Below are 14,941 nucleotides of genomic sequence, written 5' to 3' on the forward strand. Positions count from 1 at the left end.
GAAAATATTTTTAACACCTTTTTTCCTTAATCCAAAGTATTTTTCACATAAAATAATCTAATATTGTTTGTAAATGTATCTCAGGTAGTACTTATTTTAAATAATTAGACCTTTTGTTATGACAATTAACTGTTTATTTTTTATTTTTAAATTTGTATATGCAGTAATTTTTACAATTCATTTAATAGCAACTGGTGCCATCAAATTTCTCTACTTTGGTTATCCCTTCTTTAGACCACAGTCTGCAAATTAGCACTGATTTTTTGCAAAAGTTACTATGTTAACTGTACTGTCATTTTTCTTAAGGTTGATCAAAGATAACCTAGAATCACAGCCATTATATGATCACACAAAATGATCATATAATATATCAGACCTGGTTTATCACCAGCATTTATAAAACCAGACCTGGGGAAAGAACTAAGTCTAGGGATACCTGCATGGTCTTAATATTGTGAATGTTTAGCCTGTCCTGATTATTACAAAATCAGAACAGCGACAATATTCATAGTAACTTCTTAATTTAAGTGATAAACCCCAACGCATGAAAAGATAACATGCTGAACTCAATTAAGTGTCCTATTAGCTGAGAAGACATTGGTGAACAGTGTAAATCAGAGCTTTTCTTGCTGAACTTATGCACTTTCATTTTTATTGGGGGTGGAGAGAGGGACGATACACAAATTTTGTATCAAAGTGATTGATATTTAGCATTTTAAATAAGAATGATTGAGTGGCCAGTTTAGAATGCAGGGTCTGGAAAGGCCTGAGAAGGCAATATTCAAGCTGAAATCTAAAAATGAAAAGGAGGTGACAGTGGAAAATTCAGGAGGAAGAGCATTCTAAGCAGAAGGCCCTAGAGCACTGTGGGAAGGCAGACTGGTACATGATATTCGAGAAGAGGCACAGATAGAGCACATATTTCCTTGTAAGCAAGCACAAAGAGTATGGATTTAAATCTCCAAGCAAAGAAGCCCTTGGAAGATTTTACAAAGGGAAGTAACATGATCTAGTTTATTGTTGTTCTTTTTCTTCTTTTTTAAAAAAAGATCACTTTGGAAACTCTAGCAAACAGATTTGGGGGGCAGAAGGTGAGGCCAACTGGAAGGCAATAGTCGGATCCACAGATAATTTCGCTCAGAGTAAGATGGTGTTTGTGAAGCTGGAGTAAAGATTAATCCAATTTGGAAGCTGAGTCAAAAGATCTTTTTCATCCATTGGATGAGAGAGAGGATGGGGGAAGAAATTCATTCTAGAATACTACTGTCTATTTATGTACTTCTTAAGGTTCTTTGAGACAGTCATAATGTCTTACTGTGTGAAGTTATCAGTGTCAAAATGAAGTCACTTACCTCAAATCTAATGAAATGGAGCCAGGAGGCTATGGAGAAGAAGCCCTCAGGCATCTAAGTTTGTAGTACGAATTATTGCAAGAAATTCCTCAAAATCGCAGTATTCCAGATAAGCCACTTGCACAAGGACACTTGCCTAACAATGGCTGTCTCTACCAATAAGCTAATGCCAACTCCTGCAACAAGCCCCTGTAACCAATGGTCTTTGTTTCAAAGCATGTTGCCTGTAATTCTTTTTTCTTTTAAAAGCCTGCTCTTACCCAAACCTCTTTGGATGCACCTATGGCCTGACACAGAACCCGCATGCCAAATTGTAATTTCTTGCTATTCCTGAATTAACTCTTTTGGAGAGTCGGTCTCTCTGCTGTTTATTTTAGATTGACAACTGCTTCCTTTATTAATTAATGAGTTAATTGACACATGTTCACTTTATGTTTGTATATTTCCATAGATTTCTGATTTTACCTTTTAGAAATAATCTTTAACAGTTGGAATGGGTTGAGGAGTAAATGGGAAATGAGTAGAGACAACATATGTATACAACTCTTTTTAAAAGTTTAGATTGGAGGTCAAGTCGTTCTTCCATTACCCCTCCAGAGAGGCAGCCTCTACATTGCTCTGTAGAAATAACCAATCCCTATTGCATGCAATCTCAGTGCAATCATCAGACAAGGTACCCCCAAGGTCAAGGTTCAGATATGGCCCTGTAAGTTGTCCAGAGCTATTGGTCACTGAGGCTGATGTCACATCGACTCCACACAAGCCCCACTGCTCTTGGCACCTGCCTCTCCCTCTAGCAAATGAGATTGTGGGTCCTCGGGGGTGAGAACACCCACAGGGTGATGTCAGCATCAGCATGCAGCAGCAGCCGGTAGGGCATGATGTCAGTGCACTGTGTGGGCCAGGAGTAGGGTCTAATCATTGCTCTGTAGGCTACAGCTCAAGGGCAGCCCCAAGTGTGTGGAGACTGAGGGGCATAACATCATCTCACTGCAAGGGCCAGGGGTGGGGCTAGGTGCCCCTCTCCCCTTTCTCTCGATCATAGGCCCTGGCAGGGTGAGAGGACGTCAGGGCAGTGTGCTGGTGCACTCTCTGGCCCTTTCGCAACACCATAGTCCCCATGACCATCAGTGTAGGGAGTATTCACCTTTTAAAATGGAGAGACCGAAGGTTCAGAGGGGTGAACAAACTGGCACAAGATTACGTAGCAGAGCTGGATTCTAGATAGTCTAATAATTCTTCTTCTTCAAAAGGAACATAATTGTATTTTACTCATGAGATATTTTGAAGTTTAAATCAAGTAATGTATTCCAGCTGCATCCATGTCCCTACAAAGGACATGAACTCATCCTTTTTATGACTGCATAGTATTCCATGGTGTATGTGTGTCACATTTTCTTAATCCAGTCTGTCATTGACGGACATGTGTAACAAACCTGCACGTTGTGCACATGAACCCTAGAACATAAATTATAATTTTAAAAATTAGGTAATGTACACAAAGCACTTTACTTATCCCTAAAATTCCTGCGTATGTTCCTTACCCATGGCATCTGTCCATCCACCCAGAGCAGGGACCAATTCTGATTTCTAGCTGGATCTCCAGTAACTCAACACAAAGGAGAAGCAGAGTATACTGAGCAAAAGGCCTGAAGCGAAGATAGTAGATCTTATCAAGCAAAAGGTAAGGTCAAATGTAGGTGTCTCAGCTGCACGCTGACAAGCACCACTCACCTTATCTTCTCATTGACATCACCCTTCCTATAATAATCTAGACTGAAAATCTGCTATCATTCTGCTCTCTCATGCCTGGCACACCCAATTAGTCCCTCACTCTATCTCCTGTTCCTTCCCTAGTCTCTATTTCCCTTAGATAAGGCCTCCTCAAATGACCTCTAACTTACTCAAATTGCTTCCTTAGTTAAATTAATACATATATATTTATCTTTAATAATAATTTAGTTCACCAAATATTTCCAATTTTACCCTTTCCCAGCACATAATGGGATTATGCTTCCTGATGCCTGAGCAGTGAGGTGTTTGAGTAGATGTGACCCACCCCTACCCACCCCACTCTCTTACTTTCAGATATAGCATGTAGTTGCCACTCTGAGGAACTCCAGAGCTCTTTTCCTTCTCTCTCAAGAAGGAAATCTCAATAGATTCTGTCTCAAGAAACCACTGTCTTTGCTCATGTATAAAAGACAACTCCTTATTTGCTAAACTTGGATCATGAGATTGCAGAAATGCAGTCACATCTTCAGACTCCACTTCTAATTGTAGTTATCTTGCTATTTCCATCACATCTGCAGTGACCCCCTCCACTGAAGTCTTGAACTCCCTCAAAGTCATCCATGAGGGTTGGAATCGACTTCTTCCAAACTCCTGTTAATGTTGACATTTTAACCTCCACTAATCACAAATGCTTTTAATAGCACCTAGAATGTTGAACCCTTTCCAGAAGCTTTTCAATGTACTTTGCCCAGATTCATCAGTGAATGAAGTAATAAATATGGGGGTGGCAGTACATGCATGAAAATGCTTTTGCTGAATTATTTACAACAAGAAAAATTGACTGCAATGTAAAAAACTAATGGTAGAAAAATGGTTAAAAACCTACAATTGTGTGCAACTACCTAACATTTAATATGATATGTCTACTACATTGGAAATGAGGTAACATTGAAAATTGATGGTTCTAAAAGATATATAACATGGTAAAGGTATATAATATGTGAATGTGATGATAGAAGAAAAAACTTGAATTACCAAATTATCAAAAATGATATATTGAGACAAATACTACATGATCTCACATAAATGTGGAATCTTAAAAGGTTGAACTCAATAGAATCAGAGAGTAGAATGGTGATTATCAGGCTTGGTGCAGGTAGATATCAGTCAAAAGATACAAAATTTTACTCAGGAGGAATGAGTTCAAGAGATCTATTGTATAACATGGTGATTATAGTTGATAACAATGTATTGTATAACTGAACATCACTAACAGAGTAGATTTTGTGTTCTCACCATAGAAAAATAAGTGTGTGAGGTAATGCATATATTAATTGAGCCATCCCAAACTGTATAGATATTTTGAAACGTCACATTGTACATCATAAATATATACAATTTTTGTTTACCTGTTAAAACATAAATACAATTTTAAATGATACATTGAATTATATACACATTGAAGAAGAATTAAAACTGCAAGAAAATGCAGCAAAATGCTAATAGTTATATTTATCCATTTTTTCTAACTTTCTGTAATTTTATGATATATTGCTGATGAAGAAACCAAATTTTATTAAATATCGATTCTTTGCTCCCTAGCTGTCCTTAGACTCTGAAGAGAGCAACAGAGAGAATATTTGGGTTTTTTTAGTTTTCGGTTTTCCTTCCTTCCTTCTTCCTTCCTTCCTTCCTTCCTTCTTTCCTTCCTTTCTTTCTTTCTTAGATGGAGTTTCGCTCTTGTTGCCCAAGCTGGATTACAGTGGCGCAATCTCGGCTCACTGCAACCTCCACCTCCTGAGTTCAAGCGATTCTCCTGACTCAGCCTCCTGAGTAGCTGGGACTACAGGCGCACACCACCATGCCTGGCTAATTTTTGTATTTTTGGTAGAGATGGGGTTTCACCGTATTGGCCAGGCTGGTCTCGAACTCCTGACCTCAAGTGATCCGTCCGCCTCAGCCTCCCAAAGTGCTGAGATTACATGCATGAGCCACTGCACCCAGCCGAGAAAGCATTTGATAGTATGAAGCAGGCCATGACTTAAGAGAGAATTAAACTTTTGCACAGAAGTACGGTATAGAGTTCTCACCAAACAACTGATAGTGAAAGCTTGATTATGTATAAAAGGCCACAGTAAATGCTTTTTACAATTTTAGGTGGCTGCATAGCTTTGAGTCTCAGATCACTGCACTAATGGGGATAATAAGGGTATTCCCCGGATTTAATGTGAGGATTAAATGAGATAATACATATAAATGTTAAGAGCAGAACCTGGACTACAGTGAATTTTCAATACTTTAACTGTTTTGGTTATTGGATTTTTCTTTGATTATTAATACTTGGTTACAGTGCCCCCATGTGTCTATACATTACAATGCTTCTGGTCTTTAAAAGGACTTCTTAATACTTTAGATTAATGCATTTGAAATGACAGTTCTAAGGCCATACATGCATTGTCAACTCATGGTTTATATACGCTATGAAAATTAAACAGCTCCTTTAAAAATAAAGTGTGTTATCACTGAATATAAAAGTAACACATGTTCACTGTAGAAACTTTGGAAAATATTGAGAACTGTACAGAATTCTAGTCACTTATATACAACTACCTAGATATTTTATGTATTTTATATATTCTATATATGCATTTTTACAAATGGGGATCTGTGCGTTTTTATGTTATATTAAACTTTAGAATACATGTAAAATACATTATTAAAGCAAGAGCAGAAATAAAACTATGAGGCTACTGGGGGTTATCCCATTAAACAGAAGCTGGTGTCGTCACCACGGTCTCTTATGTTCCTCATTCATTGGCAACTAAAAAACGTACATTAAACTCGTGTGAAAAAATGCTTTAAAGTGAAAGAAAGTCCAATCTGACTTAGAAGTACAAGGTTGTATTATATTATACCTTATGTATAACTTGAGGAGAGATATGTAAGAATCAGTTTGTTGGCCAGGCGCAGTGGCTCAAGCCTGTAATCCTAGCACTTTGGGAGGCCGAGGTGGGTGGATCACGAGGTCAGGAGATCGAGACCATCCTGGCTAACATGGTGAAACCCCGTCTCTACTAAAAATACAAAAAATTAGCCGGGCGTGGTGATGGGCGCCTGTAGTCCCAGCTACTTGGGAGACTGAGACAGGAGAATGGCGTGAACCCGGGGAGGCAGAGGCTGCAGTGAGCCAAGATTGCGCCACTGTACTCCAGCCTGGGTATAAGCTTTGAAGCTCATATTTAAAGCTCATCATCAGTGGAGGCCAAAACCATTAAGTGAAAGGCTTTTGGTGAATAGGATATTCATAAGCTCTCAAAAGATCATATTTATCATTTCAAATATATATCAAATTGTGTCTGTTCTGAGCATATACAGACCCCTTTTCTTGTCATTATTCTTTAAACAATACAGTATAACAACTATTTACATAACATTTACATTGTATTATAAGCAATCTAAAATGATTTAAAGTGTATGGGAGGATGTGGGTTGGTTATATGCAAATACTATGCCATTTATATCAAGGACTTAAGTATCCCCAGATTTTGGTATCTTGGGGAGGTCTTGGAACCAATTCTCCATGGATACTGAGGGAGGACTGTATAACAGTGTTGGTCACAACACAAATTCCTGGACAGCCCTTGCCCCCAACCAAGATTCTGATTAGTTAGTCTGGGGTGGTGGAGAGGAAGGGAGCAGGAATTTACATTTCTAAGCGGCTCACAGGCAATGCTGATTTTGCTGATCCATGGACCTGAGTTTAAATAGCACTGAATTATAAAACTTTGAAATTACAAAGTGCCTGTGAGTCCATAGCGATGAGAAAGAGAGAGAGAGAAATGATGGATACGGGTGATAAAGCTCATATTTATAGAGGAATGCCAGCTAGCAAATGCCAAGGAATTAGAGATTTAGGAGGAAAATCACCATTTTGTAGTTCCCAATGCAGTAACTGATTCAGGTAAAGATCATTAATGGAAGCCAAAACCATTAAGTGAAAGGCTTTTGGGGAATGGGATATTCATAAGCTCTCAAAAGATCATATTTATCCTTTCAAATACATATCAAGCCACTTATTAACAGCAGAGGAAACCAATTATATTTTTATCATGGGAAAAGCTAGTAATAAAGTTAGTGTCACCAATAAGAGGACAAACTGACACTATGTATTCCCTAGTGGATACAGTGGGAAGTGCAATAGCATCTGTAGAATATTCTTGCCAAAAATGTTTAACCCGAATCCAGTCATGAAGAAACAGACAAATCCAGACTGTGGGACATAAATTGTCTGGCTTGGACTCCTTAAAAATTTCTAGGACATGAAAAACTAGGAAAAGGTGGGGAAAATATTCTAAATTAAAAGTGACATGGCCAAATGCAATAGATTCTGGATCAAACAAGTTCTGTAGATGGTATTGGGTATCCTGGGGGAATTTGCTTATAGACTGTTTGATAATATTGAATTAATGCTTGAAGTTTTATGTGTAAATTAATGGCACTGTGGTTATATAGAAGAAGGGCTATTTTAAGGAGATACACAATAAAGTATTTAATTGTGAAGTGTCAGGATGATTGCAACTGTGTGTGTGTGCGTGCGCATGTGGGTACATGTGTAGCAGAAGGTGGTGGTGAGGGGGGTGGGTAGAAAGAGAAAGAGAGAGAAACAGGAAGAGAAAAGAAGCCCAAATACGGTTACATAGGAGAAGGGTGATTCTAAGTAGATACGTGATAAAGTGCTTAAGTGTAAAGTGTCAAGATGATTGCAAGTGTGTGTGTGTGTGTGTGCATGTGTAGCAGGAGACACTGGTGACAGAGCGAGACTCCGAGACTCCATCTCAAACAAACAAACACACATACATAAATATTATGATACAATGAATTTAGCTATAATGTGGCACATATAGGTTTTACCATTAAATCTCTTTGTTTCTAGAAACTAAATGGGTCTATAGGATATAGTGTTTCTTGGGTCAAAAATCTAAAAGATATCTTCCTTTCCCCCTTGGATCCTACATCCACCAACGAATCCTGTCAGTTTACCCTTCAAAATACCTCTCCCTTCTGACCACTTCTCAATCCCACTACCATGAGGCCACCACCAATTCTCGCCTGGATGGCTGCATTCTCCACACAGAATTCTGCCAAGAAGGTCTTCTAACAGTGAACATCTGATTATATCATACACCTGCTTTAAACCTCTCCATTCACTTCTTTCCCTAGCTGATGCCCACTTTCTATTTCTCCCACCCGTCTCCCTATCCGTTCATACTGGCCTCAATGCCCTTCTGTCACTCCCAGCTCGTTACTGCCTCACAGCTCTTAAACTTGCTGTTCTCCAACTTAGAATACACCTTCCTCAGGTCTTCAATGTTGTAGGTCTCCAACCAAAAGTGTAGAGGGGTGTTTTCAGAATCCTTATGTAAATGAGCCTTACACTCCCTGCCATTCCCTACCTCTAATTTACTCATGTACTTTCTTTTTCTTTTCTTTTCTTTTTTTGTTTTTTGAGATGGAGTCTCTCCCTGTCACCCAGGTTGGAGTTCAGTGGCGCAGTCTCGGCTCACTGCAACCTCTGCCTCCCAGTTTCAAGTGATTCTCCTGCCTCAGCCTCCCAAGTAGCTGGGACTACAGGCATGTGCCACCTCACCCAGCTAATTTTTTGTATTTTTAGTAAAGATGGGGTTTCACCATGTTGGCCAGGATGGTCTTGATCTCTTGACCTCGTGATCCGCCTGCCTCAGCCTCCCAAAGTGCTGGGATTACAGACGTGAGCCAGCCTATGTGTGTGTGTGGTTTTTTTTTTTTTTTTTTGGTAACTGCTTAATTAGTTTCCTCATATCCTTAAAATGGGGTTGATATTTGCTATGCCTCCCTCATAAGATTTTGTGAGAACGAAATGAGATATTTGTGAAAATACTACTTACATGGTTAAGTCATCTAATAACCATCTTTTCTATTTGTGTAGTACTTTCAAGGTAAAGTGTGGTATCTTATGCTTAAAGTAATTCAAATGTGCTAAAAATCTGGTGGACTGGAACCTCTGTGACATTATTAAATTATGTTATTATGTTAAAATACTCATTGGCACTGCCAAAGGAGTTCTCTCTATTTCTGGCTGTCCTTCTGTGTCTCTGTCTCTATCTCTGTGGTGAGAGAGCTCATGCAAACGAGAGTCAGCCAACTCAAGGTTTGCAAAGCAGAACACAGCGGAGGGTTGCTCTTTTTAGGTTAGTTCCTCCACATGGTCAACACACTGCAGGAATTCAGTTGGCCTCCAAGACTGCCTCTCAGTACCACCTACCGGGAGCTAGAACTGCAGGGCTCTTTCCATACCTGGTCTTCCTTAGTTTGGTAAAACCCAGTTTGTTCATTATCAGAACATAGTCATGTTCGGCTTTTTAAACTGACAAATTAACTTAATATATGTCAGTCACGGCTGGGCACAGCGGCTCATGCCTGTAATTTCAGTACTTTGGGAGGCCGAGGAGGTCAGATTACCTGAGGTCAGGAGTTTGAGACCAACCTGGCTGACATGGTGAAAACCCCGTCTCTACCAAAAATACAAAATTACCCAGGTGTGGTGGCACATGCCTGTAGTCCTAGCTACTCAGGAGGCTAAGACAGGAGAATCGCTTGAACCCAGCAGGTGGAGGCTGCAGTAAGCCAAGATCGCACCACTGCACTCCAGCCTGGGTGAGACAGGGTGAGACAGAGTGAGACTCTGCCTTAAAAAAAAAAAAAAAAAAAAAAAAAAAAATATATATATACACACACACACACACACACACACACACACACACCAGTCACTGTGGGTGTTTTATTTATTCGCCATTATTTATTCTTATGCCCTGTTGAGATTTTTGTCATTTACAATGCTTAGAAAATCAGATAGAAATATTTATCTGATATTCACTTTTCAGAAAATTTAACTGATATTTACCTTTATCTCAAAGATTTAAGATTTATTCTTTAACTCTTTAGGCAAGGAATATTTCAGAAGTGTTATGCTTTTGTTGCTATTAAATCCATGGCAGCATGCTATTTTGATAAGTTAAGTTTTACCTTGTTACAGATAAATGATACAGCAAAATTACATGGCATTTAGGATTTTTGTTAAATATTAATGAGTAGATTTTAGTCACTCTTGTCACATACAAGAAAGTCACAATGTGAGATGATAGGTACGGTAATTTGCTTTACTATAGTAATCATTTTAGTATCTATATGTGTCCTAAAACATCATAACATAAACCTCAAATATACATGATAAAATTCATTTTAAAGAATACACAAAATAAAATAAAAATATAAAGATAAACACCTGGAAGGAATGCACAAAATAAAAATGAAATAAAATGTATGACAATAATAAATATCAAGCCACTTTCTCTCATCTGTCAAGAAATATTTTGCTACTGTCCACCTAGTTTTTTTCCCATCCCTCAGTCTCGGGCTTTATTAGTAGACCAGGGTGAAGAGTGCACAGGTGTATGGATGTGCATGCATGTGCATGTGTGTGTGTTGGAGGGCAGACAAGATCATACTGCAGAGAGCAGGAGGGAATTGCCAAATAAAGACTGATAAAATTAACTCAAAAAGAAAGCTTCAAGACCAGCCTGGCTAGGCCAACATGGTGAAACTCTGTCTCTACTGAAAAATACAAAAATTAGCCTGGCATGGTGGTGCGCACCTGTAGTCCCAGCTACTCGGGAGGCTGAGGCAGGAGAATCGCTTGAACCTGGGAGGTGGATGTTGCAGTGAGCTGAGCTCACGCCACTGTACTCCAGCTTGGGCGACGGAGTGAGACCTTGTCTCAAAAAAAAAAAAGAAAGAAAGAAAGAAAGTGACCGATGGAGGAAAATAGACTGAATCCCTGGATCCCAGGGAAGAAAGGAGGAAAGCATGAGGAGGGTACACGTTTTGGGGAGAATATTAACAGAGATTTTAAGGAATAGCTGCTATATGGGGGGAGATGTTGAAATGACAGGAAAAGGCTACTTTATAAGTTTTTCTCTACATGAAGAATGCATTTGCCCACCACACCCAACACATACACCCAGGGGCTTTCTAAAGTGAAGATTTGGGTTCCTTTCAGGATTTTAACAGGCTGTTTTCTTCAACTTTTACATCATGCCAAGACTGGGCCATAAAGGGCTCGACTTAATTCAGATTACCAAGATACACAAGCACCAGAGGGCATTTTTTTGTAGAAGCAAGTTGGTGACTTCCAATTTAAGGTTACTAAGAAGATTTCATAAAAACACACATGGAGAAATTGTAAAGGAAGATACATATTTGAGATTTTAATTATGTTCCAAAACAGGAAAAGTTCTACTACGAAGCATTTAACATTGCCACCCCCCTGAGATCTCCCTGAAATCAGGAAACTTTTTGCCAGTCTTCCATGTTTTTTATATCTCTGTTATTGAACTTAATTTATTCTGCCTAGTTAATTTTTTCTAAGAACATTTTTATTATAGAAGTAATGTATGTTGGCCTGATTTATTCTTAATTGCATGTGGTAAGTTCACTGAAGACAGAGACTATACCTTATTTGTAAAACAATGTCAGAACATCTAACAGCACAGACCCTGGAGTGACACACACCTGAATTTGAATCTTGGCTCTGTTGCTACTCCTCAGTTAAATACCAAGGAGTTTTTTTGTGGTGGTTGTTGTGTAATCTTGTTTAGACTCAGTACATTCATCTTTAAAATTTAGATAATGCCTGTTTCTCCTTGGGCAGTTGTGAACATTAAATGGGAAGATGTATGAAAGTGCTTAGCACACAGTGTCTGGCACCCACAAGTACTCATCCCACAGTAACTATTACTACGTGTGTGTCTAGTTTATTATTTGAATCTCTACCACGTAGCACAGAAGGTAGTGCTCGGATCTTTGCTGAACAAATAGCTAAGACGAGAGAAGAAAATCGTAAGAGGAATCCAAGGCTGGCATCCTTGGTTTATTTTACCCCCTTTTTTTCCTCTGTGACCTTAAGATTTGGAGTTCTAGGGCCTGCTATGGATGCTTGAGCTCTGCTTCCAGCCCCAAATGAGCATTGTTGGAAGTGGGGTAGGAGGAAACTGTTGTCTGTTTGTACCACGGCCTCCCTGGGAGTTCTGAGCTTCTCAGGGGACTTCCATGCCATTCTCCAGCTCGTTTGCCCACTCACCTGCCCTCCCGCCCAATGCCTCTGGAAAGTTTCCTAGTGATGGGAACTTCCAGTGACTAATCTTTACCTTTGTAGGGTCAATGGGAGTGAGGGACCCTCTAAAATACCATCTCCTGCAGTAAGCATTTCTTGTTTCCCTGGTTAAAAAGAGTATCTCCCGCGATCGCACATAGCACTTATTGCCCTACTCTAGCTGCTAGTTTTATGTTGTTTCCTGCTGTAAATTGTAGGTCTCTGAGAGCAAAGTCTAGGTCTGGTTCCTGTTTGATCAGTACAATGAGCTGCACATATGTTTCCAAGCAATGGCTGTTAAACTGAATTTCAAGGAAGTGAGACTCAGGGCTGTAGCCTAGAGCTGAGTCTTGAGCCCCTAAACTCCAAGGTGCTACCCTGATCACCAGACCTTTAAGTTTATACACTCTGCTCCCTATGGCAGAACACAGCCTCTGAGCAATTAGCAGCCTGAAGTTCATTGTTTAAGATTCACTGGAGGAAGTTCCCAGCAATAGATTTCAAAAAAACTGGCAGGAATCCAGAAGAAAAGCTTTATTTAGGGGACACAAATTTACAAGCTGTTAACATTACACTTTTTCCACTCCATAATTTGAAGTTCGTTTTTTACACCACCCAGCTATTACATAGGAGCATGGTGGAAATTCAATACCTGTTACAGCTGGAAACAATCTGGAAGAATTCTGACTCTATTAGCAGACAGCTTACTAAAACTTTGCTCTAGTAGTCATATACAATTAATAATGCAGTAATTTATTTGGTCCCAAATGTGACTACTATATTCAAAGTCATCCAATGTGATAAAAATTTGTAGAACATTATACATTTTCATTCCCAGTGAGCATTGCCACAGTTTGCTAAAGTTTCTGGCTGAAAAATAAATATTTTCTAGATATCATTCTAAGTTGTTTAACTAAATGTAAATGAAATAACATCTCAGGAAAAGTTTGTCATCTCAATAATTTTATTTCCTCATTTGGCATAGAAAAACAATTACCCTTTCAACTTCATCAGTGTCTCTGTTGAGACTTGGATTTTTCACAGTCTCAGTTCTGCTTGAAGAATGCCAAAGTGTCTCCTCTTGATTTCATGTGGCTCTTCACAAATCCAGTTAATTTCCTGAACCCCTGGGCCAGCCCGTCCCCTGTGAGGGCACAGCAGGGTTGCACATACCAGTTCCGGTCACTGCAAAGCTTCTTCACTTTGAACATTCTGGTGATGTCCTCAGCAGTCAGAGCTCCAGGCATGTCTTGTTTGTTGGCTAATAGAACAACAGGCACATTTTTAATGTGTTCATTCTTCAAAATGTGCTCAAACTGTCTCCGAGACTCTTCCAGTCGCTGTTTGTCTGTGCTGTCCACAACATACACCAACCCATCGGTGTTCTCACAGTAACAGCCCCAAACAGTTCTCATTTTTTCCTGTCCTCCAACATCCCAGACTGTGAGTGAAAGACTCCTTTCCAACTCGATCATCTCCACATTGAAACCTATTGTAGGAATGGTGGTAATATCCTTAGCAAGCTTTAATTTATAAAGGAGAGTAGACTTCCCAGCTGAGTCAAGTCCCAAAAGAAGAATTTGGGCTTGTTTGGTTTGGGGATTTTTAGAACCCAGCAAACCCATTTTAGCTTTTCTCTCTGTCTCTCTCTCTGTCTCTCTCTCTCTCTCTCTCTCTCTTTCTTTAAATACCTTTTCTTACTTTCTTTGAATGGCCAGAGACAATGAGTCCTTTCTGGATCTCGCATGAAAATGTTAGGAAGAAAGAAGAAAGCAAATGCTTCATGCTGTATTCTAAGAACAAGAACCTAGATGTGTTTATGTTGTAGCTTATCAACTTGATTACAGGCAAACAGTATTTTATTTGCAGTCCCAGCCAATCCTGAGGGATCTGTGGTGTGAGTAACCAGCCAATGCTATGGTGACTCAAAGGGGAAATTCTCTGTAAATGAGTAAGATTAGGAGAGGCCTACCTGGCTGCAGTTTTGTTTTCTTTCAGGTGCTAGAAATCTAGAGGAAACTGAAGGTTCAACATGCAGAGGAGCATGGTTTAGCAGCAGAACAAAAACTTAACTTTTCATTTTAACTAACTTTTAACTTAAATTTAACTAAACTTTTTGTGTAACTTTTTGTAGAACTTCTCTAGGTATTCAACCATTTCTCTTATCCCAATTGTAAATAAGGAGCCAGGCTTCTTAAGTCATGAAGAGAGAGTTATTCTCACACTCTGTCTGCAGTATCTTAAATCCCCCTTGTCCAGATTACTCACTAGGAAACCTTAAACCACCCAAGGTTATCTGAACCTTACCCTAATCACATACAGAATCACTTTCTTTAAACTTCTAGGCAGAGAATTTACACGACTGCAGTCACAAAACCAAATATATAAGGGGGAATTTATAACACAAACACTTTTACATTAAGCAGTCCAATTAAAGATGGCAAATAAATATATGTATTTATTTCCTCTCCTTCCCACGATGCCACAGAATAATGGTAAAGGCATTAAAAGAACATGTAGGCTGGGCATGGTGGCTCACGCCTGTAATCCCAGCACTTTGGGAGGCCGAGGTGGGTGGATCACGAGGCCGGGAGATCAAGACCAACATGGTGAAACTCCGTCTCTACTAAAAATACAAAAAAATTAGCTGGGTGTGGTGGCCCATGCC

General features: G+C 39.3%; 1 protein-coding gene and 1 non-coding gene across 3 annotated transcripts; both read right to left on the reverse strand.

Annotated features, from left to right (window-relative positions):
• Positions 1-379: 379 nt before the first annotated feature.
• On the reverse strand, positions 380-511 carry LOC117084681. The gene has a single exon (XR_004437587.1). It is a non-coding gene; the product is annotated as a small nucleolar RNA SNORA72 (small nucleolar RNA).
• Positions 512-12,819: 12,308 nt separating this feature from the next.
• On the reverse strand, positions 12,820-14,091 carry ARL14 (ADP ribosylation factor like GTPase 14). Of its 2 annotated transcripts, XM_033199637.1 has the most exons (2): positions 13,965-14,091; positions 12,820-13,762 (listed from the first exon to the last, which is right to left on the reverse strand). In XM_033199637.1, exons 1-2 carry the CDS (start codon positions 14,056-14,058, stop codon positions 13,320-13,322), a joined length of 537 nt encoding a protein of 178 aa, XP_033055528.1. In that variant the 5' UTR covers positions 14,059-14,091; the 3' UTR covers positions 12,820-13,319. The 2 variants fall into 2 exon arrangements, with proteins under 2 accessions (XP_033055528.1, XP_033055521.1); XM_033199630.1 differs by having other exon boundaries at positions 12,820-14,091.
• Between the last annotated feature and the right edge of the window lie 850 nt (positions 14,092-14,941).

Source organism: Trachypithecus francoisi, unplaced genomic scaffold (assembly GCF_009764315.1).
Source record: "Trachypithecus francoisi isolate TF-2019V2 unplaced genomic scaffold, Tfra_2.0 Lachesis_group0, whole genome shotgun sequence".
In the NCBI taxonomy this organism is placed as follows: domain Eukaryota; kingdom Metazoa; phylum Chordata; class Mammalia; order Primates; family Cercopithecidae; genus Trachypithecus; species Trachypithecus francoisi.